This window comes from Pholis gunnellus (genome assembly GCF_910591455.1).
Source record: "Pholis gunnellus genome assembly, chromosome: 5".
NCBI classification, from domain to species: domain Eukaryota; kingdom Metazoa; phylum Chordata; class Actinopteri; order Perciformes; family Pholidae; genus Pholis; species Pholis gunnellus.
The window spans coordinates 8,458,646-8,485,801 of NC_136531.1; the positions used below are offsets into that span (position 1 = coordinate 8,458,646).

General features: G+C 41.8%; 1 protein-coding gene across 3 annotated transcripts in view; it reads left to right on the forward strand.

Moving 5' to 3' along the window:
• Positions 1-27,156, forward strand: part of lrba (LPS-responsive vesicle trafficking, beach and anchor containing) — a 180,203-nt gene that overhangs the window by 145,347 nt on the left and 7,700 nt on the right. For all 3 annotated transcript variants that reach the window (XM_079159646.1, XM_079159648.1, XM_079159647.1), the window contains exons 47-52: positions 8,955-9,122; positions 15,318-15,407; positions 17,384-17,561; positions 19,681-19,746; positions 21,527-21,682; positions 24,209-24,376. In XM_079159646.1, coding sequence (XP_079015772.1) covers positions 8,955-9,122; positions 15,318-15,407; positions 17,384-17,561; positions 19,681-19,746; positions 21,527-21,682; positions 24,209-24,376 — 826 coding nt within the window. The remainder of the gene's footprint in view (positions 1-8,954; positions 9,123-15,317; positions 15,408-17,383; positions 17,562-19,680; positions 19,747-21,526; positions 21,683-24,208; positions 24,377-27,156) is intronic.

A 27,156-nucleotide genomic window follows, 5' to 3' on the forward strand; every position in this document is an offset into this window, starting at 1 on the left:
ATACATTGGAAGTAACCATTGCAAGTATCACAGAACAAGAACATCTTGTTCTGTTTTTTTTTTATGTTTCAGGAGGCAATTGTTGTTCTCGTCGTCAGTACATCGGGGCTGTGTGTTTACTTTTATGGTACAACTATTTGTTCTCTTCTGCTTCCTAGTGGTCAGATTTGCCTCATTCTGATTTCAGTTTGCTTTTTTGACGTTGAACAATAATGGTGATCTGTTTCACGGAGCCTCACTCTTGATCTTACAGCTGTTAATGTGTCACCCCACAGCAATCCTGCCTCCAGATGTAAACATCTCCTGCTCAGCGCTAACAGACAAATGTCATATTAATATGAGCCAAATCACCTTTCCCCCCCCAAACCCCATATACTCGCACTATCAGCGTCTTTGAAAGTTCTGTTCTGAACTTTGTCAGTTTTATATGCTGACAGCCGTCCACACTTACAGAAACTATGTCATCGTGGCAGAGAACTCCATTATTGTACCAGTTTATGATCAAGGAAGACGAAAAGGGGGTGCTTTGGGTGCTATTCGTATTGAAGACTGAATGTCATCATGCAGAAATGTCCAGTGGCTGTATAAAATCTGAGGGAGAGCGGCATACAGTAGACAAAATTGATACCCACTTTTTGTTTTGCCTCCACAAGACACATAGCAAGACACATAGCTCCCTGGCTCAGACCACCAGCTACACAAAGTCAAAGATCATTGCTGTTTACATTCACCTCTCATCCGCACCACACTCTCTGACTAGACAGCCGCTGGGACGCACATTATGCCGTTCCCACCAGCCTCCACATCTTATCCTCACGGGGACCCCATGGGAATTCATGTGTGAGCTGAGGTAAACCACCGCGAGGACCAGTCACCAACCACTAAGATATACTTACGCACTTGTGAATGACTGAGTGAGTGAAAATCTTAACGTCGTCTAGCCCAGTATGGCCCCGTGTAACAGAACACACTTTACCATGTTAGCCTAGCGCTAATCTATTCCCCCGGTGTCTCCTCTGGAAGGCTTGTTGTTGGATGGGAACTAGCACGTGGGGTACAGGGGGGTTTATCTGGCTAATGTCAGACAGCGCTCACTGTAGGGGTATTGTCATGCATAAGGGGAGACATGTTTACTGTGTGCTCAGTGTTTTACGAGCTGTCCCCCCCCTTCTTCTCTGCCTCCCCCTCTTCCCTGTCTGTCTCCCCTTCCTCTTCTTCATCCTCCTCTTCAATGACGTAATGGAGGAGGCCAATGAGAGCCTGAGAAATGGGATGATCTACTGCTGCTGACATACTCACTCACTAATGTTGTCCTTCTCCCTTTTCCTGTACTCCTCCACTCTCCATTTCATTCCTCCCAAAGTCTGCTTTTTTTCCCTTCTAGTATTAGTCCATTTTCACACTCCTTCATTCCAGCACTGGACATCTTGTGTCGTCATGCTTGCTATATTGAAACGGTTGTCTTTGGCCCAAGCTAATGAGTCCTGTCCAGCGTTGCCAGCAAGTATTTTAAATATATTTTTGCAATCGGACACAGAAACGCACACAATGAATAACCCTCTATCATAAGGCGTGTAGCTGCAAGAGCTTGGCGACGTGATAGAAAAATCATTTTAGTATTTGTTATGTTTGCTGATATCGATGTCAGAAAATTAAAGATGGATGCAAAATCAAAAAATAATCCGATGGGAAAGCAACTAAACAAGTTCCAGTTCAAACCCTTCATACTGTGAAATTAGACTTTATAAGCTCATTTTGTTAACTTTTAGTTACAGCTGGTTTACAATAATAAATAAAATAGAAAGTTAATATATGATGATATGGAGTTATCGCCTAGCCCTACAAGACATTACATTTACCTAACTAACAGAAATTAATTTGTGATATTAGTGACATAAGGGCTGCAATTGAGGATTATATTTAATTATATATTTTTTTAAAATGTATTTAAAAAAAATCTTATTTCATTAATAGTTTGTGGCATCAGTACAAATGCCTATTATAATATGCAAGAGTACAAGGTGATCAAAATGTGTTGCTTTTGATGATGAGTCCAAAACCCCAAATATTTAATTTACCTCAATGTCAGACCAAGAAAAGCAGTGAATTCTCACATTTGACAATCTGCCTTCAACCCATCAAATCTTTGGCATTTTGACTTATTGCTCGTTGTTGTTATATTATATTGCTTATTTATTTGGGATGCATTTACCTTTAAAGGTCAGACGTACTTCCTTTTGTTCCACACACACACCCACACACACACACACACACACACACACACACACACACACTCACTAACAAGCCGCGGCTCCACATAACCCAACAACATAATAAGCTCTCCTTGAAGGGTTACTACACTCAAGCTGATCAGTTGAGCCATTCATCCTAATCATCTCCACTCTGTGTTGAGAGGCCTCCACCCCTTCAGACAGACGGAGAGACCGTCCAGTCCTCCAGCAGACTCTTTAATCGTCTGAGACAACTATGCTCCTCTCAACAGCTATCCAAATATTCCCTCATTCGGCACGCTCCGCAGCCTTCCTCAGTGGCCCTGTGTTTAATCAGCTCTGACTGTTGACTTAGCTTTTGCTCACTTCATCCTATTGTGGATGTGTCTCATGGCACTGGTGATGTATTTGCTAGCTTGTTAGCCTCTCTGTATGGAGGCGGACGGACGGTTGGACTCTCTGCAGGTGCTTATTAGCTGCTGTTGAGATTTTAGCGGGCAGTTGTGAAATAGCTCTCTTCTCATTGTAGTTGTTTTCTCTTCATTTTTGCCAGTCAAAATATTTTCTTCCAAATATTTTTTTAAAATATTACATTTAAGGCTTTATTTCCACTTTTGCAGATTATCATCATTTGCTGCGTTGCATCATATTGTTTGTTATGATCAAGCATCAACTAAAAAGTGAAGACAACAACAACACCATCACTGCCTTTTGACTTTTGAGTCAGCGCCATTTCATCCATTTACTTCTCAATCAGCATTGTTTACTCCATTGTCGGTGCTGTAAATTGGACCACTTTCGCAGTCTACACTACACCATTTGTCTGACTAAAACCAAATCCACCATGACATGTTTGTTATGGGGAGATACTTTCCCAATCACTGCTCATTCTGCTTCTTTTCACCCCATGACATGATATTCCTGCTTTTCAAGTGGGTGGAGGAGTGAGCGGGAGACAGAGTTAGGGTTAGAGTTTCAGGTTCCACTTGCCAGCGAGTGCCTCCGTTGACCCATAGCCAGAACTCTCACAGTTGTGACCTATCTAATTAGTAGAGCAGGAAGAGGGGGGGGGACTGAAGTAACGCACACAACCCATCTGGGGTTCTCGGGTGTGTGTGAATATGGGAATAAAGGAAATGGTTTGTTAGCTGTGCGGCTGCTCCAAGGCTCTCATTCCTTACGTCACCCGTTGCTTTTTCCCCCCCCTCTTCCATGTTGGGGGGGCCCCTCTCCCCTGGCTGGCAACAGGCTTCCTCTGCCTGCTTCAAAATGACAATCGGCTTCTCATTTACAACGAGCTAATAAGCCCTTTAATCAGAGTGCTTGTCAACCTCAGGGCAAGGCAACTCCAGAGGAGTTGATCCAAAGGATCAGATGACTGGAAGAAAGAGCATGGAGGAGAAAAAAAACCCGCAGCAGCACTTAGAGTGGAAGAATAAGTAGAAGGGAAAATGAAAGGGGGCTGTTGAACTTGGAGGAAGAAGAGAGAATTGAAACAAGCGATACTAAACTTGCGTTACGGTAAGAAGAATAGACTGGCTTCCGCTCAGGTTGACGACGTTTGTTGTACTTGGAAACACACAAATGTGATGCGATTTAATGAAACGCTCAATAAGAATACAATACAACTCAATAAAACTCACGGACTCTGTGGTTCTGCAGCCAATTTCTTTTTCCCATGTAAAAATGCATGTTTCACTGTCACACACACTGAATCTGGTTTTCAGGATGTTTTGATCAGCTTGTTCTTAAACAGTCATCTTACTGTATACAAAGCTGACAAGTGTTTGCTTTATTCATCCGTAATCGATACAAAAGAAAACAGTCTGCCGCTGACAACACTCTGCATACATGTGCATTCGATTACACCCCCGCGCCATCAGTGACACGCGCGCGCGGGGCACATGCGTGTACGCTCGCATCACCGTTGGCATGCAAATGAGGGGATTGATTTGTTAAGTGACATTTTAACATCCTTACGGACAGCTCTCTATAAGTCCTTAAAAGGGTTTTTTAGGGCCAATGAGGGAAGGAGGAGAGCATTCAGTGTCACCTCGTTAAAGCCAAAGTGAAATCCAGCTCAATCCAGACCATAAAGCTCACCGCAAACCACAGCGAGGCACAGAAACTCCTGCAGACCTGTGGCGTGGACACCTTTTACTTTTGAGGAAAGAAATCACTAAAAGGAGTCCTAAGTGAAAAGTAGAAAGAAAAACGGATGAAAATATATCGCGGCCACTTGCAAGCAGAAAGGGACTCCTGAGTAATCCTGGTCTAATGTCCACCAGCTGGTTAATTGCAATCATTTGGTGTCGTCGGTCTGATGTCTCAAATAAGGAAAGCATTTCTTGAAGTCCTCAGTCTAGAGTAAGTCTCTCTCTAAAGAGTAACATATTGATAGACACATAGTCAAACTGTGATTCTTTCAGTGTTTTTGTTGGGGGGGGGTTCTTTTTGGCTTTAAATTCACACTCATGCTACAGATGTTTCAGAGAGGAAAGAATTAAAGTAATCTGAGACTTAGACACAGAAAAGGCATGTTAATTATCATGGCCCTCCAAACTGGCTGGCAAGCAGAAATAAGCATTACATTCTAGAAGAGGAATTGGAGATATCCATTTCAATACTTGCTTTGAAGGGCTTGAAAACGATTAAGGTAAAGGATTACAATTTCTTACATGGGAAAATATTGCAAATTATTGTTGCCATTGGGAACAAGTCACAGCACACAACAAAGGGGACTCCCCTGTGCTTCAAAGGTGTACTTTGTCAAATCCTTAACAATAGAAATGTGGGATTCCAGTGACTTCTACCCCCTATCAGCATTTACATAAAGAATGCTAAATTATTCATTAATTATCAGAGAGTCCCCTGTGGATAAGGATGACACATACACTGGCTGCTAATTGGCCCATCAATAATCCTTCCTGGTTCTCCTGAAGTGGCACCAGATCCCACCTCAGGAATCTGCTATCTGCCCCAACCTTCTGCCACACTATTTCCACTGTGTGACACTACAGAAGGAGACATTTCCACACCTGCTCCCCTGGAATGTTGTTAATGGGTTGTCGGTACATGCTTGAGTTCTGTCCTTTTACTTTCTGCTTGTCCATCAAGTAGCATAAATTCCTCACATGCAGGCTTCTAGGTAAAAGAGAATGTGATGTCACTGTAGACATTCAGTATGATACTATGATATTGTCTGTATTTGCAAACATAGTATGGTATCGTTTTATGCGACACAACAGAGGATACCGCCGGTGGTGTTCTCTGTTTGTTGCCACAATAAGTTGAAAACTAACAATGTTTTAGAGCGTCTCTCAACTTCCCTACAATGTCCGTGACGCTCGCTCATTCCTTCTGAAGATGTTAGTCATTGAAAACGAATCAGAAATATATAATTTCATTAAAAAAAAAAAAAAGGTGAACAGATTCCCTGAAGTAGCTGGGCACTGTTGTTAAGCAAATGCTACCCAAACACAGTAAATGGTTTCAGTTGTGTTTGGTAGGGCTGGGTATCGGTACTAGATACCTTTTTATGGTTTCACCGAAATAACCCAGTACCAAGTAGTATCGTAAAGTCTCCATTCAAACGATACTCAATACCTGATTTATTTTTTTTGTACCCAGATCTAGAAAAAAAGACTCTTTGTATGGTTTTGTTCTCAGCCAATCAACGCCAATTTTTTTGACTTAATGCGACTTGTGATTGTCCCACTACTGCAGCGGCTACAACCCGTACAGTCTGTGGTGTGGTGAGGTCGGGCGCGGTGTATTTGACGGAGTTGGCAGATCAGTGGGACGAGATGCCACCAAAACATTCAATAGCTATACTTAATAAATGCGGTGGTGGTGGTGGCGGCATTTTGCGCAACTGAATGCTTCGTATCAGTATCACTTTAAGGCTGCTGGTATTGGTGCTGGTTTCGTAATTTTTTTAAAAACGAAAACGATACCCAGCCCTAGTGTTTGGTGAGCTTGTGAGGATGGTGGCTCAATCTAAACTGCAATGCCCACATTCAGGGTAATAAAGGAAGATGCCACACAGTACTGTGGTGTGGCTCAAGGATGTTTTATTTTTTGGGGAAAAAATGGTGTATAGCACATAGTTTGTTGGACCAATTCCTTGTTGGTTTTAGTGTTTTTATGGGATTTGTTGACTATTCAAAATGTTTTAACTATAACCAGATTTATTCATAAATACTATGCGAGCAGCAAACCTGAAATGTTTACTGTCTGAATGTATCGCTGAAGAATGTGCTGCAAAATCTCAAGTTTAATCAAAGGGTCAGAATATAGCTCTCCTTTCACTTACATCCCAACCTGATTGTTGTCTGAGCCGTGAGATAACATTTTTTTGAAAGAGCTTTGAAGAACGGCGATCAAGGCAGTTTACTGTATCCCCCACAGGCGGAGGCAGGAATTCTTTGAATCTCAGAGATCCGCTGAGGTTAAATTCAGTCTCGGAGTACTGCTGATCCTTTTGTCTGACAGACCAAACAAATACAATACACAGTTATACACTTACAATGCCAACGCAGCTCACACACACACACACACACACACACACTAATGCGTACGCTCTCTCTCCCTCTCCAAATGGTACATGCAAGTGATTTCCATAAAGGCGGGCCTCTTGAGAGGGAGCAGCAATAACATGGCTGCTCTTTGTTTCTCCGTTCTGATTGACAGTAGATTGCAGTGCACATTAAATGCCCATCAGGCCCAGCTTTAGTTTTAGAAACAGGGGAGCAGGGCCCGTCAAAGGTCAATCCTAGCGCATAATGAACTGATCTATCTCTCTCTTTCTCGCTTACACACACACACACACACACACACACACACACACACACACACACACACACACACACACACACACACACACACACACACACACACACACACACACACACACACACAATTGAACCCCTCTCTGCCTGCTATTAAAGGGAGTTTGAATAAAGAGTGTTCCCTGGCTTGTAATGTCACATTCATAAAAAATAATTGCTTTATGACACAAGCCTTTAAACACTCTTAATATTCTGATGCCGGGGGAACAGATAGATGGAGTCTAAACTGTCTCAGACTCTAGGGGTGTTCTGTTTTATCTTAATACTAAATGTTACCCCAGAGTGTCAGGTTGTCAAGTGAGTCACACAAAGGGGAAAAGAATAGACGGATCTCTCTCCATCTGCTAATTTTGTTAACTCTACAGCTCTCAGAGCAGTGATTGCATCTAAGTGGGGCAATGTCCAAAATACCAGTGTGTTATAACCATAAACTTACAGTGTACACTGATTAGATCTACTGTTATACAAAGCTATGAACCAGACCGCCCAGTTACAGTAATGGTTGACTTTTTGTTGGCTAGTGCTGACAAAAGACTCGACTGTCTTTTATTGAAACCAAAACAATACAATGTTTTTCTCCGCACTCTCTTAAATGTTAAAGAGTAACGCCTGGTGAACCACAGATTTACTCGGATGGAAAACATTTTTACCCCAGCTGGATCTCATAGGCTGATGGACAATAAACAATTCTAGAAGTACCCAATAAAATGTCAATCGTACATCAATACATGCATGTATATTATCAGCGAGACTATGGATAGCTATCGACACAAATCAATAATGTTTTCCAATTACTTTCCACCCACACGTGCAAATAATTACACTCCTACATGGGGCTTAAGACACATATTGGTTAACAAAAATGTATTTTAGTGTCATTCTCAGCCCTAGTTAGTATGTCTGCATGTTTCCACACATTAAACCTGAAAACCTTTCATATCTCTGTCTCCTGTTTTCAAGATACCAATGTTGTCAATCCCTTTCTTGTGTCATCTCCTCAACGCTTATATTGTTAGGCCTCTCATCAGTTCAGATTATGGGATTTGTGAAGGCATCAAAAATTCAGTCCTTACTCAAGTTGCAGTAAAAACATCATCATACCTCCAGAGCGCACAGTCTCGTCTTTATACCCGTGCTTTCCTTTCCTGATTGAAAGTTGTAATTAAGAGAGTCTTGAAGAATTAGATGCAGAATGAGCTGTCAGAAAGTCACATTTAAGTGAGGGATGCGTTGGTCTCTGCAGTAAAAATTTAAATGATATAAATTGCCATTTAAGTGTAGCGAGGGCTAATGTTTTGTCACAAATTAATGTGACACAAGGCAGCAATGACAATCAAGGGCTGCCTCATTCTAATTTGGTCGTGTTTAGAGGGCTTTTGTGAGGCGACAGCTTTACACAAATTAACACAATTGCCTGTTTTTATGAGGAAACCATAAATGTTTTTTCCCCTCCTTTGCCGGCTAATGAGGAGAGAAACAGCTTGTATCTCAGCGTTACGGCAATGCAGAGACGTCTGCAGAAGAGCAACACGGTGCTCTTATCCTCCCACAAGCAGCAGAGAAAAGAACAAAGACAGAGGCTCAAATGGCTCCCTAATGAACTGCAAGAGTTCTCTAATGTTTTGATGTTCCCATATGATCAGATATGGATTTACTCTGCTTTTTGCTCATTATAGAAATCATTGGCAGATTCTGTCAAAGGCGCAATTAGAAGGATATTCTGCTTTCTCTGAGGAATTCATCTTTGTGGGGCGTTAGTAATAACTGCTGTGCCGTAATGGGATGAGGAACACGTAGCATTTGGTTATAGTATGTTCTGCAGCTGTTGACATTTACAATAGTCGTAACCCTCTGTCCTCTCCTTCATTTACAGGCTCTGGAGAGCGAGTTCGTGTCCTGCCAGCTCCACCAGTGGATCGATCTGATCTTTGGCTACAAGCAGCAAGGACCTGAAGCCACCAGAGCCCTCAATGTGTTCTATTATCTGACCTATGAAGGTGCAGTCAACCTCAGCTCTATCAACGACCCCATGCTCAGAGAGGTGAGGCTTATACACGATACAGTACCTAATTTATGCTAAACCTTTTCGGAAGAAACTTGTGCTTTTACGGGGCTTTACGCGGTAAAAACATCAGAATCATGAAAGTGTTAATCATCAAAACAATAAGAGCAATAGCTCTATTCATAAAACAATAATTAAGATCAAGCAATATGACATACAACATAGTAAAAACATTCAAATCAAAACAAAAGGCTAGCGAAGGCTAGACGATAAAAGTGGAATTTGAGAAGTCTTAAATAAAGAGACAGCACATGCATATAAGCACATACAGATTGTAATACACATTTCCTGTATGTACTACTTGGCTGGCGTTACTCCCTTGATAGATCATGCTGAGTAAGGAGAAAAACATCATATTACAGTAAGTACACTTGAGCGTTAGCACTCTCAAATGGATGCTTAATCTGACTATATTACAAAAGCATCTGTCCATTCAGTGCATCTGTATTTCAGGGATATTTGTGATGCCATTAGCCATGTTAAATTGGTTGTAGAATGGCGTGGGAGAGGTAAGCAGCTAACAATCTACTGGCAGGTATTGCTGAGCAAAGCCTTTTCCCTGTGTGATACCTCTGAAAGCACTCCACCAAGTGTTCCACTTTAACGCCTTAAAGCCTCCTACTTGGCTTTCATTCATTATTCATCCCCCTCACTTTGAACTGCTGCTCGCACACAAGTTACACTGACCTGCCGAGAAAAAACCACACAAAACGCAGTGCTGAAAAGAAAAACAAAGCTAGCTTGCCCACAGCCAAACACCGGCCTGACAACTTCACCAATCTGCTGCAAAGGGCAGCTAGCCAGCAGCAGGCCAATTGACCCTGGTCCCATCAGCCTCTTTGACGTCTAAGTTGTATTGCCAAAGTAGCACACATCCTATTTTTACTAGCGTCAGAGTGTAGTCGCTGGGCTTTATGAAGGAATTCCAGTTCATTACAACTTGTTTCTGATTTTTCCAGTTTTGGCCATCATTTAAACGGGCAATGAAAATAGCTCACGCACCAAAGTCGTTGCTGAGATCTGGAAACACACTGACATTGCTCTCTTAATCAATTTATTATCAAAAAGTGAAACTGCAAGTATCTAACCAGGGTCTGATTGTCCCACTGCTTGTGTTTCTTGCCCTACCAATAGGAATGATGGACAGAACACTAAAAACAAGTCATAATAAACCAGATCTATCCTTTAAGCAGAGGTTCTCATAGCATTGAGGTCTAAATGGAGATGAGTTCAGAGTATATCAAGCGGCTGAGCAGCCTTTTGCCTCCACTGTTCTGCTGCCCTTCATGCTCAGTGACTGCAGCATCACGGACACCAGGGGTAGATTATTGATTTATCACCCCATTCACTCTAATTCCCATCCAGATGTGCTTTGGCCTTTAGCCACACACACACACACACACACACACACACACACACACACACACACACACATGCAGATTCATTACCAGGGTGATCTGGTCATTTCCACATTCAGCACATTACCCATTACTCTGGTTAACACAACCCAACAATTTGAATAGGAAAAATTGGATCACTGGTAGACCACTATTTCTGGTAAGCTGTTCCAGTGACAATGGGATGGATAAAGCCACACAAAAAGGACGCCATCAGAGGCAGGTACATGCGATTTGAGTGCTTTTTAAGAAATTCTTCTGCTTATGACTGCAGGAATGCACATTTTGGATATGCATAATTCTAAATATATGCTCTTTAGTTTGGCTTAGCATTTTATTATCAAGAAATAATTAAAAAATATTTTCTTTTGCATTAATATAACTATAGTAAATGAACTAGATCAGCGTAAATAAGATGGTGCTCTCCATTAGTGTCTGAAGTGTTTATATTGTATGCACTGGGTTATATTTTATTGTAAATCCGTTGCATTGCTCTACAGCTCAAAACATTTTTGGGAAAACATAAGGTTGTTTATTTACATGAATTGTCCCAATATATATCAGTTTAATTGAAAATCAAATTAATGTTTTAAAATACTACACATTCAATATCTTCAGCTTACATATACAAAATATGAATAAAGCAGCAAAGTTTGTTCCGCTCCCTAGAGATGAAAAAAGAGTTTGTTGTTTTCTCCTCCCACTCTGATGCTCTGAGTCCTGATGCTGCTGGCTTTCACCTTTCAAAAACACCCTCAGTCTGAGCGTTTTAATTAGTTAAATAAACCAAAGCAGTGTTATCCCTGTCAGCTAAGCCAAGGCTCCCCTTCAACCGTGTTTATACGGAAGGAAGCATGCCCTGTCTGTGCAGATGGTGGAAGCAGAGTTTCAGGCCTGGGCCTCGTCATGGCCGGGCGCTGGGGGTGGCTGAGGACTACAGGAGCTTTGAGGCTGAAGGCTTTTGGGTCTGAAAATGTCCCCAGAGTCTGCCATTACAGAGTGACAACGGGTTCAGCCCTGAGCCGTGGTCTGGGCCAGGCTGCAATCGGACAGGCCCTGAGGCTGTTCATTGTCAGGGGGATGGGTCACAGACGTGTGTGTGTGTGTGTGTGTGTGTGTGTGTGTGTGTGTGTGTGTGTGTGTGTGTGTGTGTGTGTGTGTGTGTGTGTGTGTGTGTGTGTGTGTGTGTGTGTGTGTGTGTGTGTGTGTGCTTTTATTTCTGGGTCGAAAAAGGTAGTAGATTGGGTAGAGTTCTGTATTCCTGCCGCGCTGTTTGGCAGCCTCTAACTCCCACCCGCCTCAACCAAACCTCACACACACGCACTTTGTATAGATCATACCTTGATCCTTGATATGTTTGTACATACATGTGCATGTATACATCCATTGATATGTGTATCCCTTTGTATATTTATCCGTGCTCATCAGCATAAATGCACTCGGTTGTGTGTACGTATCTGTTCTGGGAGAGAGTTTGGAATATCTCGGCACAGATTAGGGAATGTTGTGGAGACCACTGCTGTGTTTTTCAAAACCATGATTACTTCCTGTCCTGCCTCCGCCGCAAGTCAAAACTCACCCCCTCTCTCTAAGAGAACTGCTGTGTGTCTGCAGATGCATTCATGTGTACGTAAGTGCACCCGTGTGCATGGCATGCATGCACATCTGTGTTGCCTCTCAGTGTATAAAGAGAAACACATCCTGTGTTGCCTTCTCGTCGTTGTACAGGGCTTCCCCTCTTTCACATGTGATTACGGAAAATCCCACAGCCACTCACTCCAACGACGAAACACAGAGCCCCGTCTGATGGTACAGCGTTTGCGTAATTCGGCAGAAGACGGGAAATATACCCACGCGAGTGAACCTGCTTTGACACTCTCCAAACACAAGGCGCACTGGTTTATTTATTTCTTTAGAGAATATGCCCCTCACTCTATTTTTTTTTTCCTACATTTTTTAAGAGAGTGAATATCTTAAAAACCAAAGAGCCTGCCGCCACGCTGCTTGTCAACAACACAAGGCCATTGTACTTTTTATTCTATTCACAGAGTGAATGCTGTTGAGTCGATTTGCATAAAAGCAGCGTGTTTTACATGGAGATCCATCTTGTCAAGTGGCTGAGTAAATCAAAGGGCAGGTTGGGACATCTGAGCCGAGGGCGTCTCAGCCATTTAAATGTATAGAATATAGAAAACCTTCATCAGACACGGGCCAGCGCCCCTAAAAGAGATTGGCCTTGTGGATGGCCCCTCATATAATCACCTGAGCATTGCATTGGCATATAGGGATAGGACATGCTGACCTAGACTCGGCCACTTTCCAACGTTCCGCAGCCTCGTAAATGTCAGAGCTGAACTTAATGAAGATGGGTTGAGTGGCTTTACGGAGTCTCTTCCTCACATTAGCTTAAGCAAAATGCTCCGCTCTATAGGCAGAGGAGAGGAGAGGCACTTTCACCTTGAATGATGCACTGATGCCCTCTCACTAACGGACTAACTGGATGAGATGTACACTGTTAAGACTCTCTGTCATGATCGGTAATGAGGTCAGGTGCAAAGTTGATCTTTGATATCAATAAATGAACAGAACGGCCTTTATTTAAAAACGTTTTCATTTGTATACCCTGGATCATGGAAGCGTCTCTGTCAGAACTAGTATGCTTGCACACGTGCATGTGTTTAGGTCAACATACAGTGAACACGGGGTCACACACTCCTGCTAACGAGGAGACAGTTTTAATATCTCTTCAAAAAGGGTTAAATCTGTTGAGGCAGTACCAAACCACACAGCTGACTTGACTTAACGCTTGTGTTTTTGCAATTCAGTTTTTTATTTTTTTCCCTGTACTTATCGATACAAATGCATGAGATGCACACCGTGTCCTTTTCTGTTTTATCCACGCTCTCATTGAGAGTACTTATCACTTATCATGAAAGCCAGCGGTGAATTTATAGCATTTTATACACAGAATGATTTGAGCATGTAGCAATAGATTATTAAAGATAAAGGAAGGGAAAGCAAAAGGAAGAAGCAAACCTACCAGAGTGAAGAAAGTGTACATAAAGTTGTGAAATATTAGAGTATTGGCTGTAAAGTATTGGTGTCTGTGATGTATATATTTTTTTAGTGCTTGCTTCTTTGCAATAGTCGACAGTTGAGTTCGCTCCTTCTCTGCGCCTCTCTCTGGTCTCTGGTTAGTTTCAGACAATGGGTATGAGCAGACTAACTTCCCAACCTTTTTCTCATGGAAATACCATATGCAGGCCTCAACCATGAGCTCATTCTCACAGGCCTCGCCAAGTCAGGCTCAGCATACACACACACTCACACACAGACACACACTCACACACACACACAGGCTGTCACTCCCACACAGCCAGTCAAAGTGCACACCAACATACTGACGGGTCTGTCGTCGTTTTGTGTTTGCCATTTTCTCTCTAGCTGTTCCTTTTATAAAATGTATTGGAATGTTGTTATACAAATTCCCACAGGCACTTGTGTTCTTTTGTTTTGTATGTTTCAGAGATTTTTTATTACATTTTTTTCTGTTGATATTTTGCCAATGCAACAATTTTCTTGTGTAAATTTGAATAGTATTTATATTTTATTTAATTTTAAATAGTTTTCTGGGTCCAGCTTCTCAAATATTTCCTTTTTATTTTTCCATTTTATTTATGTAATTGAAAACTTAATACCATTGGGTTTTGGACTCTTGGTCGGACATGGGTTAGTGGTTATTTTATATTATTTTCCATTATTTAACAAACTAATATAAATCAATTATAATAGTAATTACCGATTTGATCGATAACAATTAGTAGCAATCCTAGTTGATAAGAGTGTGATAGTGTAGAGTATCGGGATACGTTGGTGTGGGCCTGTGCATCTATACACTGCTGTTCCATGCTGTGCTAGTTGGCCTGACAGTGAGCTGTGTGATGATGTCCAGAGGCTGCTCAGCCGGCGTCTGCTCTGACATTTATGGTCCTATACCTCTTCATTAACACCACCTAACCAGCCTACAAGCCCGCCTGTCCCGGCCCTCCTCTGATTCTGTGTGTGGTTGTGGAGGATAAATTGCTGTGTGTGTGTGTGTGTGTGTGTGTGTGTGTGTGTGTGTGTGTGTGTGTATGTGTGTAAATGTGTGTGTGAGAGAGTGTCAAATAGTGAGAAAGTATGTTTATATGTTTCACATGTGTTCATGAACACAAGTTTTCCCCATGCAGCATTTATATTCATCTCTTTGTTTTCTTTTTGCTGAGACTCAGGATTCTTAGATTGCTGTTTATTATAATACGATACAATATGGGGTGGACTGATGTGACCGTATAAACTGTGAGACAGGAGAAATTGATCAACTCGATTTTTTATTTTATAGTTTCTAAGGTATCTATCTCTTTAATATATTTGTCTCTTTCATCAATGTGATATAGCACATTAGTTTTTCAGGGATTAAATTCTCTTAATTTGCCAAAAAGACACATCACCATGTGGTTATTTCATCTATTGTCGTAAATGGATTCTCAAATTTACTTTGTCACATTTCCTAGCAATGTTGAAGTGATAGAAATCTTCTTCTAAATTGCCCCCCCCCCCCCCGCAGTATGATGTGTGGTATCATTTTACAACTCTTTTTGTTACATTATGCAACTTGTATTTGCCTTTTTTAAATTCTGAGGTACAACGATGCAATAATAACTCCCTTTTCTGTTTTCTTTCTCTCTCGTCATTTTTTTTTGCCGTTCCTTCCTCTCTCTTTCTTTTTCCCCTCTAGGCTGTGGAGTCTCAAATTAGGAGTTTTGGACAGACCCCCTGCCAGTTGCTCATCGAACCACACCCACCCAGAAGCTCAGCCATGCAAGTGGTGAGTGCTGCACATACAGTCCATGCAAACAGATACTCTATGGAACACACACAAACCACTAAACCTGTAATCCTTCAGTCTGAAAGCACTATAATATGATATGGGTCAGAAGCCAACTGAGCTACAGTATCGACCATTGTGCTGCCTGTTTAATGCCGTCTCTGACTTCTGGTGTGCTCTGATATAAGGACTCTGCTTTGCTTTATAGAACCCTTCTTCTTCATTTTTGACTCGCTCTTTTCATCCTCCATTTACCTCCTACTTTTCTCTTTATCCATCTACAACTGTGGGAAAATAGAATCCTGGGTTTGAAAGCATCTCCTCTCTCATCATTAGAGAGGTGTGTGTGAAAGGAAAAGATCACAAGCATTTGTGTGCATGTGTGTTTAGTAAGAGGTATGCAGGGAGAAAGGCTTCAGCTTTGAGCTGGAAACCTGGGTCTGAGCCAGATTTTCTACCTGAGCTAGAAGCGGTGGAGATCAGCGAAGGAGAGCAATGAACAGCAGCAGTGAAGTGACGGCTTTTTAAGGGCCAAAGGAGTGCAGTCACTGTGCCTGCTTGTGATGGGCCAAGGCCCCATGAGTCCCTATTAGTGTGGTGTCCCTGTGGCGCTGACAGCCGGCTGTAGACCACCACCCAGCGCACACATGCACTCACAGACACAAACTCAGACGATGGCTTTGAAACCCGCCTCACTCATTCCCAAATTCCTATGAAATGTTTTTTTTTTCATTTTTACTCCACCACATATATTTTTCAAACATAATATTCAGACGCCATTATTCAAACACATTACTAACCCTCCCCGCCCGTCCATATTCCTTCAAAACGCCCTGTTCTCTTTGCTTTTACATGTTCTCGCTCTCTACTTTCTCTCTCGTGTGAGTGTGTTGTCAAGAGTGTCGGCTTCTGCCCATGCTAGTGGTAATGATACTGTCAGTGCATCTGGTTAGCTGTCAGACACACCGGATTTACTCAGGTCTGTTCCCGATGTTAACACTGATGTTCCTCTTCTTTACACGCAAGGAGGGAAATGGCTCTGTGTAAGAGCTGCTTAGTACAAACACTTTGTAAATGGCTCTATATGAGCTCCTGTCTAACAGTCTGATAGGTCAATGAAGTTACTTTTTTGTTATGACTGCATTGTAGTCAGTTTCTCCTGCTGTATATTTATAAGTAACAAGTTTAATCTTATGCAAATTGAATTCCTACATATTTTATATTAGTCAGCTGACAGAAAATGAATCAACAAATATTTTGTTAATTGATTATTCGTTTGGGTCATTTTATCAAGGATTTACTAATTTTCTCTGTTTTATATCTAACGCCTAAAGATCCCCTTCAGATATGTTTTAAGACGTAAAAAAGAATCGATTGTTTTTCCACAAAAAGTTCAATTACTATAAATCCCATTTACTCCTTCCTTATTGGAATCTCTGTATATGCAAATGTTTTTGATTTCAAAAGAATGAATGTCTTGAAGTGCACAGAAAAGTTCATTCTTAACCTCAGAATAAAGGTGAGCACAAACTTTCCTCTTCAAGGTATAAACAGGCTTCTAGTGTGAAACCTTGAACATGCGTCATTCTGATCACACAGTTCTGAGTAAAAGGGGACTTTAACAGAGTACCTCATCTTTTGTAACACTTTTAAAAGTTGAAACACATTCATGAATTATTTTCATTTCTAATTCTCCTGCATCACTGTTTCACAAGGGATCCCTTGTTTTTTACCTAAATCTTTAGCCGATGCTACTTAATTTCTGCTTGCTGCTGTCCTGCTGAAGCTTCCTAACTTTCTCTCTGTCCTTCTTTTTTTCCTCCCTCTCCCTCTGTTTTTTCCTCGCCAACACCGACTGCTTCTCTCGTCGTTCTGTTTTTGCTCTTTGTCTGCCGCTCCATATCTCGGCTCTTTTCCCTCTCTTCCCCGCGTCTCGTTGTCTGTCCCGTGTGCCTGAACAGTATCTTCTCCTGCAGACCCCGCTGATGTTTACGGAGCAGATGCAGCAGGACGTTATCATGGTGCTGAAGTTCCCATCCAACTCTCCTGTGACCCACGTTGCGGCGAACACTCAGCCGGGTCTAACGTCACCTGCAATCATCACTGTCACCGCCAACCGCATCTTTGCCGTCAACAAGTGGCACGGCTTGACTGGTGAGAGTGTGTACTCGTATTCTTTGCATTTAATTGAATGAATGTATGACTCAGTGACTCTGCATCAAATTAATCTCGAGGGTATTGCAGGTAGGTTAGAACAATCTTTTGCTCCAACAGAATCCTCATCACATTTCCTCGGTTCATCTCTCTCCTCTGTACTCTGTCCAATTCACGCAAGTCAAGAATTGACCCGTCTTGTCTCGATAGGATGCACGTTGATTTGGGAGACAGTTGACTGTGTCTGCTGGATAGCAGTATCAAATGTGACACATGCAGCAGCCCAGCATTAGGTCCCACGTCCACCTCCATACATCAGCCTCTCACTTCACAAAACCTTATTTACACAACGTCCTTGGAAGAAACATTAAATTTGATATCTCTGAATTTATGAGGATGAAGACTGATCGGTTTTTAGTAGAACCTCATCCATGCGCACCAAAGACCAGGCTGATTAACCTAATTGGTTTGGTGAGCTGGCATAATAAACTAGATGTGTCCCGGTCAGAAGTGGTTCATTAATTTTTCTGGAGTCTTCCTGTGGCTGTTAGAGCAGATAAGAAATAAAAATGTTAAGACGTTCGCGTTGTTAATTCTTCTCAACAGGACGCATCTCAACAATAAACATGGAAATTTGTTCATGAGCATGTCGGCAGACATTATTCACATTTAATTTTTTGCCTTTAGAGTAGATGCAGCTGATAGACAATCTGCTTACTGGTTAGTCAACTCGTTTGGTTAAAGGAATGGTTTATGTCGGCTTCTCAAATGTTTTAACTCCTATCTGTGTAATATTTTTGTAAATTGAATATGTTTTTTGCACCATTGATATGACAAAATGAGCAATGAAAGCCATTTTTCAGCTTTTTTTGACATTGTAAAGAATATAAAGTCAGTTCATCCCAAAAAAATAACATGGATTAAAATAATTTGCTACTTTTCTCTTGTATAATTGTAAACTCAATATATTTGGGTTTGTCAGATGTAAGTCATTGAGAGAAGTCAACCTCGGCTCTAAAATTTTGATTGTGGCTTTTTTAAGACATTCTATAGTCTGAGTAATGAATTGCTTAATCCCCCAAAAAAGGAAGCTGTTGATCGATAGTGAAAGTAATCATGAGTTGCATCTCGGCATCAAACTGTGATAAATGAAAAATTCAGACAATAACTGATGTGTTCTGAGATTGCATTTCGGCAAATGCCATCCGTCTACCTGGCACAGCAGCTGGATTCTTGCGATGTCACAAGATCACGAGAGCGTCTCGGGATCACATATCGCACAAAAATCCATCAAGTTAGGCTTCAAGTAATGCGTTGGTGACCAGTAAGCCAGAGCACGGACCAATCAGCGTCCTGTGAGGAGCTGCTGTCGGGGGTGTGGCCTAGGTGTGTGCGAGACGACACAGAGATGTGTTTGTTCTAAACGACAACGTCGACTCACGGAGAGGTTAGCTTCGATGCTGCAATAACATCAGTTATATCAGAGCTGGAGAGCATTTCTTCATTTAAAGAAGGGCAAAGAACAGCAATGAAGGCTATTCTCGATTAAAAAAATATGTTTTTTCTGTTCTCCCAACTCACTTCGGCAAGAGTTTGATTGACAGACCTGCTCTTATTGTTTTTATTGCTATATCATCTTTTTGAAAGTGTCTGACCTTTTCCAAACGGTTTCCAGTGACGGCTTCACAGATTATTCTATGTAACAAACCAGTTAGCGGGTCAGGTTAGCGGTCCGCCTCTTTTGCTCGCAAAGCACGCTCAAACGTGATTGGTTGATTCTACACGGACTACAAATGGAAACCAGAACACTTCCGAAGCCAAACTCTTGTCCCATTGCCTACAGATTGTGTATTCATATGCAGATATCGCTTTAGAGATATTAGGTGGACCAAAGAAATGCATATTGTAGCAGTTAGCATAAACAGTTATGTTGTCTGTGGCCTTGGTAGCTCTTTGACATAATTGATGTCTAATTTGCAGGAGAACTCTTGGGCCAGCGGGTGACACTGAGACTTTATGGTTATAATTTTCAGCGTGGTTATAATGAACTGAAAGCCAGCATCTACTTCACAAGGCCACATGATTACAATATTAATCCAATCTGTCTTCTTCTTGTCAGGTCATCAGAGCTCAACGGTGCAGGACCAGCAGTACCAACTTCCTGTGGAAATTGACCCTTTGATAGGTATGCTGTCATTCATGGCTGTAGAAGAGTCCACACACACACACACATGCGTATTCTTCACACAGTGTGAGCTTATATATGCATGAAATCATTTTATTTTTTATAATTAATTTTTTTTTGGTGCGGATTTGTGTATGAATCCTGCTGGCATCATGGTGACTCATGGCAGTCTGCAGCGGCGTGTCCCTGGACAGTAGATTAGAGTTGTTTCTCCGCCCGTGCCCCAGTTCACTCCTCATGATATAGGCCCTGCTCTCACACTAAACCATTTGCATGCAAATTGGAATGCAATGAGCTGTGGCCTAGGCCGGCATTTCATCATCAACTCCCCCTCTTTCTCCCTCTCCATCGTCCCTTCCCTCCCTCCCTTTCTGCATCCTCTTTGGTTTAATTTGAGCGGAGGGAAAGGACGCGTGTCAATGGAAATGAATATGAATGTGGTAATAATGTGTGATTGAGAATGCACGGCGGACGGCTGTCAGGACAATATGGGCGCCTCTCATCCTTCACGACTTGTTGATGAGCAGGAGAAGAGCGCCGAGCTGCAGTGATGTATGGGATGCACTGGTGGAGCAGGGAGAGACGAGCCACTTCTATCTGCTCCCGCCTTCGCCTCCGTCGCTTTGCTGCAGCCTCTCATAATCTCATGCACATCTGCAAGGGAAGGGGGGGGGGTCTTTTCTTTCTCTGTGAATGTTGTGGTCACTCTTAGTCTCACCAGAGCATTTGCACACGTTTCTTTTTCTCCAAACACTTGACTACTGAAAATATCCAGGGTTTAGTCTCAATTTAGTCACACATTCAGCTTTACTTGCACGTACAGAATGTCTCTCCTTCGCCTCCCCTCTGTACAGGCAGAAAGAAAGAAATATTTTTGCATCCGTATTTATACTGCATGTTTTTATGAGAGCTCTATTGTGTGTGTGTGTGTGTGTGTGTGTGTGTGTGTGTGTGTGTGTGTGTGTGTGTGTGTGTGTGTTGTGTGTTATCTGCCCTTGAAAGTAAGTTTTTCAGGCTAATTTCATCCAATAAATCTTTAATAATTTCTTTGACATTGTTGTTTTCTCCCATCTCACACTTTGTCAAAGTTTATAACACTAAAGCATAAATAAAGTGCGTGTGTGTGTGTTTCGGGGGAGGTAGAGGGGATTTTTGGGCTTGTCAGTAATATATTTACACTGTTTGCATTCCAGGAGGAGTCTTGAGCTAAACACAGTAAATTGAGGATGAGTGCTGAGCCGACTGTGGCTTTGAGAAATGTTAAAAATGGGTTGAAATATTGATGGTAGCAGCTATGCTGGACTTTCTCAGTTTCCGTGCTGCACAATCTTCTCCGACACCTGTTCTCCAGTGCTTCTGACCCCACCACAACGAGAAATACTTCACAATGGTCATATCTCTCTAGAAGAAGAAAGAAAGATATCACTTACAGAAGAGAGAATGTCAATAAATTAGCTTTCTAACCAACCGTTGGCTAAATTACACAACCGCGATGAATTTGCAGTGTGTGTTCTGACTTAAGTGCTGTGCTGTGCTCCCTCTATCATTACTGTTTGACTCTCGCAGAAAATGTGAAGTCCCGTAAACTTAACATCCAAGATGTTTTATGTATTCTCTCACAAATCTTCTTTGCACCGTTCGCTGAAACTTAAGTGGCGGTGCATTGGAGTGTGAGCTCTTATAGCTGATATATGCAAATGGTTAACTGTGTGTTGTATCATAGATTTTATATTTCTGTGCACATCTGAATATTTTCTTTTTTAAAATGTTTCCTCTCCAGCCAGTAACGTGAGCAGTCATCGTCGTCAGATCTCAGACCTGCTGGATCAAAGCATTCAGATCAGCTCGCAGTGTTTCGTCATCGCAGCCGACAACCGCTTCATCCTTCTGTGCGGTTTTTGGGACAAGAGCTTCCGGGTTTACTCAACTGACTCAGGTATTGTATAATCATGGTACACTCCCCCCCCCCCACTCAGCCCTCATATCGTCAGGATCACAAAACACTGTTTGCTTTCTTTAAGAACAGGGTATTTATAAAATGCCACATCATGTATGCATTAGCCTAGACAGAGATTTACATGCTGTAAATGTGTTACTTCATATTTGACGTTGTCAAAATAAGGAAACCGGTTTGTTAACCATATATCACTGTATAATTTGGGTAAACCATATTTGGAGGCTTAACATGCACATTTTCTCTGCCACCAAACTCTTGGCATGAGATCTTTGCTTCAATGTTTTTATGTCTCACAGCAGACAAAAACCTAAATGCAACGGTTGAATACTTGTAATTTGAATACAGCCTCGACGTCAAGCTCGCAAAGTGAAAATAATTTAGTTGGAACAGAACAAATTTAACAGAAAAACTCGCTGCTTTGTTTCTGGCACATGAGCCACATCACGGTGTATTTTTGTACAATTTAATTCTCGCACTGATTTCCAAATCTATCGGGCGCATTGCCATGAAATGTACTGAGCACAGTCATTGTACCCAGAGGATGAACTCTTTCTCATTTAGCCTCTCCATGAGCTTTCCTCTTTACCCTCCAGCTAAAATGTAAATTCTGAACATAAGATGTCTCCCAAGCAAATACTGCCATGAAATGTGATGAACACATTCAATCTTTTGAATGAATAAACCTCTTGATGTTGTTCAACCCCATCGCCTTTCCTCTAGCACCATCCTCAGGACAAACTTTTTTCTCTCCACGACTAGTAAGGCTCTAAGAAAGACAAAAAAATCCCATCAGTATGTTTTTCATTTTGTCTTGTATTATGGAGTGCAATGAACGTTGCAGCCTCTAGCAGCCACTAGTAGATTCTCAATACTGTAAACAACAGTCTCAGCTGTTTGCCGTGACCCAGATAGTGAGCTCTGTTTACTGTACTGTGCTGCATTGTATTGCAGCTGTACCAGTGGAATAGCTATAAATGTATTATTTGCAGCAGTAACGCTCTCTTTATTTTTCTCTTCTTATTTTTGCCAGTTTGGGCATGATTGTTGTCAATTTTAGCCTAATATCTTAATATCTGAACTGCATAATTTCTTTAAGATATTTTTATTTTGTAGCACAAAACTCTGTTCTCAGATGTTTTGGTTCAGTAGAGTTACTGTAAATGAGGAAAATACTGAAAACCCTTGTGTGTGTGCATTGCATGTGTGTTTGTAAGTAATCCATACAGTCTCTCACACTGGCATTGTATTTGCCTAGAGACCACTGACTTGCTCATATACTCGCAAGCACACATGCAATGCAGCCCTTTTTGCTCACACAGGCGCCATCAGGTCAGGGGTCCTAAATGAAACTGTCTGAAGCTTCATCTGTGTACCCCGCGCCGCAACTCTTCTCCTAGTACCCCATTCAGAAACAGACTCCGATTCAATTTCTATAGGCCAGGGCCTCCCTGTCTTCTATAGAGGAGGGAGGGAAGGAGGGATGGGAGCACAGAGATGGCTCTATTGTGTGACTGCCACCGAGGTGTGCGACTGGAACGTGAACACGGTTTAATCGCACACGCTCAACAGCTGCCACCGAGGTCCCTAAAGCCCCCAGGTTAAAGAACTGAGGGATTTTATCAATTACAAGACTTGATTGGTACACGTGCACAAAACACAGCCTCATACGCCTGCATGCACACACATTCAATTGAGTCTGTGTGCATGCAAGTGTGTGTGTATATATGTGTGTGTGTGTGTCTGTGAGCAGCTTGAGTGTGTGTTCAATATGAACTGCATGGTAGCCATTATTGCTGCAGCCATCATTACTTATTTCCAGTGTTTATAAAGATGTCAAACATTTTACGTCTTTGATGTCTCTGTTCTTCTTTGGAAGTTCAGTCAGTGACCCGCCCAGTTTCATAACCACACTCATTTTTGCGGTGAGATACAGCTTAATTATCCGATGGACAGTGATTTTGACACCCAGGCAGAAATGTCATGTGTTGCAAACTATCCACTGTTTGACTGCAGAGGTCACACTATGAGGAGCGTAATGAGTATTAGACAGCTAGACAGTGAAGCTGTGGTCTGGAAATCTGACAGCAATTAGCCTCTTTATATATACACATGGAGCGCACTGCATGTCCACGGGCGGGCACACACACACACACACACACACACACACACACACACACACACACACACACACACACACACACACACACACACACACACACACACAGAGTTGGAACAAATATTTATTCTTGTCTGGGAATTAGTAGTTTTCTGATCTTGTAGACCTACTAGCTAAGCAGACAGATGAACAACAAACACATGGCTCTAAAGAAGTAGCAATAAATTCACACTCAGTTTTTGTCATTTAACTGCAACATGAATTTATGTGCTACATACCGAATCTTATATTGTTCAAATGTTATTATCTATTTATGAATGCAGCATTACTTTCTTGTTTACGGATGAATGAATGCTGATTATTGTCCGTATATTTGTGTACTTCTGCAGGCAAACTGACTCAGATAGTGTTTGGGCATCGCGACGTGGTGACGTGTCTGGCTCGCTCCGAGTCCTACATTGGAGGAGACTGCTACGTGCTGTCGGGCTCCAGAGATGCCACCCTGCTGCTGTGGTACTGGAACGGAAAGCACAACAGCATTGGAGAGAGTCCAGGCAGTAAGTACACAGGCAAACCTGCCCGATGTGTGAGCGTGCACACACACACTCACACACACACACACCCACACACGGGTATTCTCTGAGTGCTCTCTCTCCCAGACAGTTGTGACTGTGTGATTTACGGCCTCCCTCTGTAAAGTAACAACTAGTTTCGTCTGACCAGGCCAGGCCTCCTGCATACAGATTGGATTTCGCAGGACTGTTGCAGCGGGAACAGCTTTCGATAATGTGTTTGAGATTGTGTGTGAGGTTTGTGAGATCAGAGATTATGTGTGTGTGTGTGCGTGCGTGAGGGAGAGAATCTGTCTTTAATGTGAGTGAAAGTGTGGGCCACTTAGAAGACGTTAAATGTGATGTTGGGGGTCGTCCGCCAGCACATGAAAGTTCACCACCATCCGAGGGCCACGGGGTCACACTAGTCGATAAAAGTGAAAAATGTCATGGGCCTCTCTTACGTTACCATAACATATGGCATTAGCCATGATCAAAGCGTCGCACACACATTGCTCAGCCCTTAGTCAGCTCTGCGCTAATTTGGTCAGCTTAGATTGGCGTACATGTTGTTAAGTGATCCATTACAAATGGGCTGAAATTTATGACTAATTGTGATTTGGTTAATAAGCCACATTGGTTTTTGATTTGGGAGACAGCGTAGATTGTTCGTCACTTACCTCATTTTCATTGATGTGGGCTGTTTGAATCAAGAAAATATATTTTCCTATTCCAGCGAGTTAATTCACAGGGATTTTATAAATATTTTAGAAAGGAAGAATAAATACTTTTGTGAGTTAAAAACCACAAAATCATGTTTTTCACTTTTTGATCACTTTCATTTTACTCAACAGAAAACATAACATGAATGACAACATGACAAAAAGTAGCAGCACTTTAAATGAAGGACGTCATGTAGATTTTATTCTATTAGCTGACGTTTCGGCAACATTGTGACTTCTTTAGAACCGTATTGTAATCATCCTTAATGCAGATCATTTGCATTTCCTTATGGTAGAACGATGCATGCTGCAAGGTTACATGAGGATTTAGATGAACTGACACAAATCGTGATATCTGTACTGTACCTCGTGTCTTCAGGTTTAACAATCAAACTCGTATTTTAGAAGAATCATTACATGCATAAAGGGGTTCTGTGTTTACATGCCAATGCATGTGCTGTACATGTTCTCGTAAGCACGGTTGTTTCGGTACGACCTCATTCGGCTCAGTGCACTTACCACGCTGCAGCTAGAGGAGCAGACAAAGCAGTCGTCATCCTAACCCCTCACCACCACAATGTGATGCTCCATTGCCCCAGACCGCAGGAGGCTCTCCCAGACATGAAGCTCAACTGCGCACACACACACACACACACACACACTCACAAAATACATAGACGGACCACTTTTCTTTATTCCTTTTCCAAAAACAAAACACTTTCAAGCTAAAGTCGGGAATGAGCACACATGCATACGCACACCTTCCTTCTCATGCATAATGCCCTGTGAACATCCCACACATTTCATAAGCTCGACACAAATGCCTCTGAATGGCCGACATGCACACGTTGACCTATGCACACTCGGTTCCTGCTGCAGACAGATGTTGTTGTCGTTGTGCACAACAGCAGAGATTCCACAGACACCAGTGCCATCTGCTGGTCGCAGAGGGGAAGCCAGTTCAATGAGACATCTATTTAGTAATAGTATAGTAATAATAAGTTACACTGTATTCATGTTGTTTTAAAGGAAGAGCAAAGTCTGAAGATTAAAATATTCTTTATCTGGAAAATCATCAAGATTGTTTGAGAATAACTGTAAATTATTATCTACTGATTAGTGTAAATTGTTTAAGATGCACAACATTTTCACACCAACATGTACATTTATCCACATTTATTATCAAACACAGGCACATACTTATAGGTTTGTGTTTTTATGACATTTGATTGAGTCTGGATCTGGTATCAAATTTGAAATGCTCATTACCCCTTCGTTTAGCTTTTGTGTAACAAATGTCCTCAATGACTGAATATTTAATTACTAAAACTAAATCTTTGACACAGAAATATTAAAACTCTTGTAATACTACTCTTATACATCTGCTTCTTAGCTAAATGGATACCCAAATGCTTTGTGCGTTACTCTTTGCTAATTAAAAAACAAGAAGAGAGAAAGAAGGTGAGATATTAAAATGATTAAGAATGGAGCTGTTTTTCTAATCCAGTCTCTACACACACACACACACACACACACACACACACACACACACACACACACACACACACACACACACACCTTGTCCACACATGTCTAGATAGCTGATACCCTCCTCAGTGTCCCAGCTTTAGTCATATACAGGTATAAGATTGTAATCAGATGTGGCGCTAATTCAAACCAAATGGCAGGTAGAGGCTGTAAAGGTTAACTGATACACCAATATATCAGCTTTATTGATCTACTCCGAGCAACATCCAACATCATGCTTTAATCCACAGGCTTGTAGGTCATAAGTTTGCTTTTAGTGACGTTAAGGATGTTAGCCAGTTAACTAGATGAAATGTAGATGTTTAGGCTGCCGACCGGGATGGATCGAGCTGGACCACAGTTTGAGCGTCTGATGCGTATTTGCAAAGTGGAGAGAAGAGCCGGACGTAGAGAGTTTAAACAATCAACTGGCATTAAGAAATGTTGAAGTCAGTTATTTGTACAAAGTTGTGTTGTTTGTTGTTATACATTTTACATTATAAACCTCCTGTTATTTTGAAACTCCTTTCCAATTCT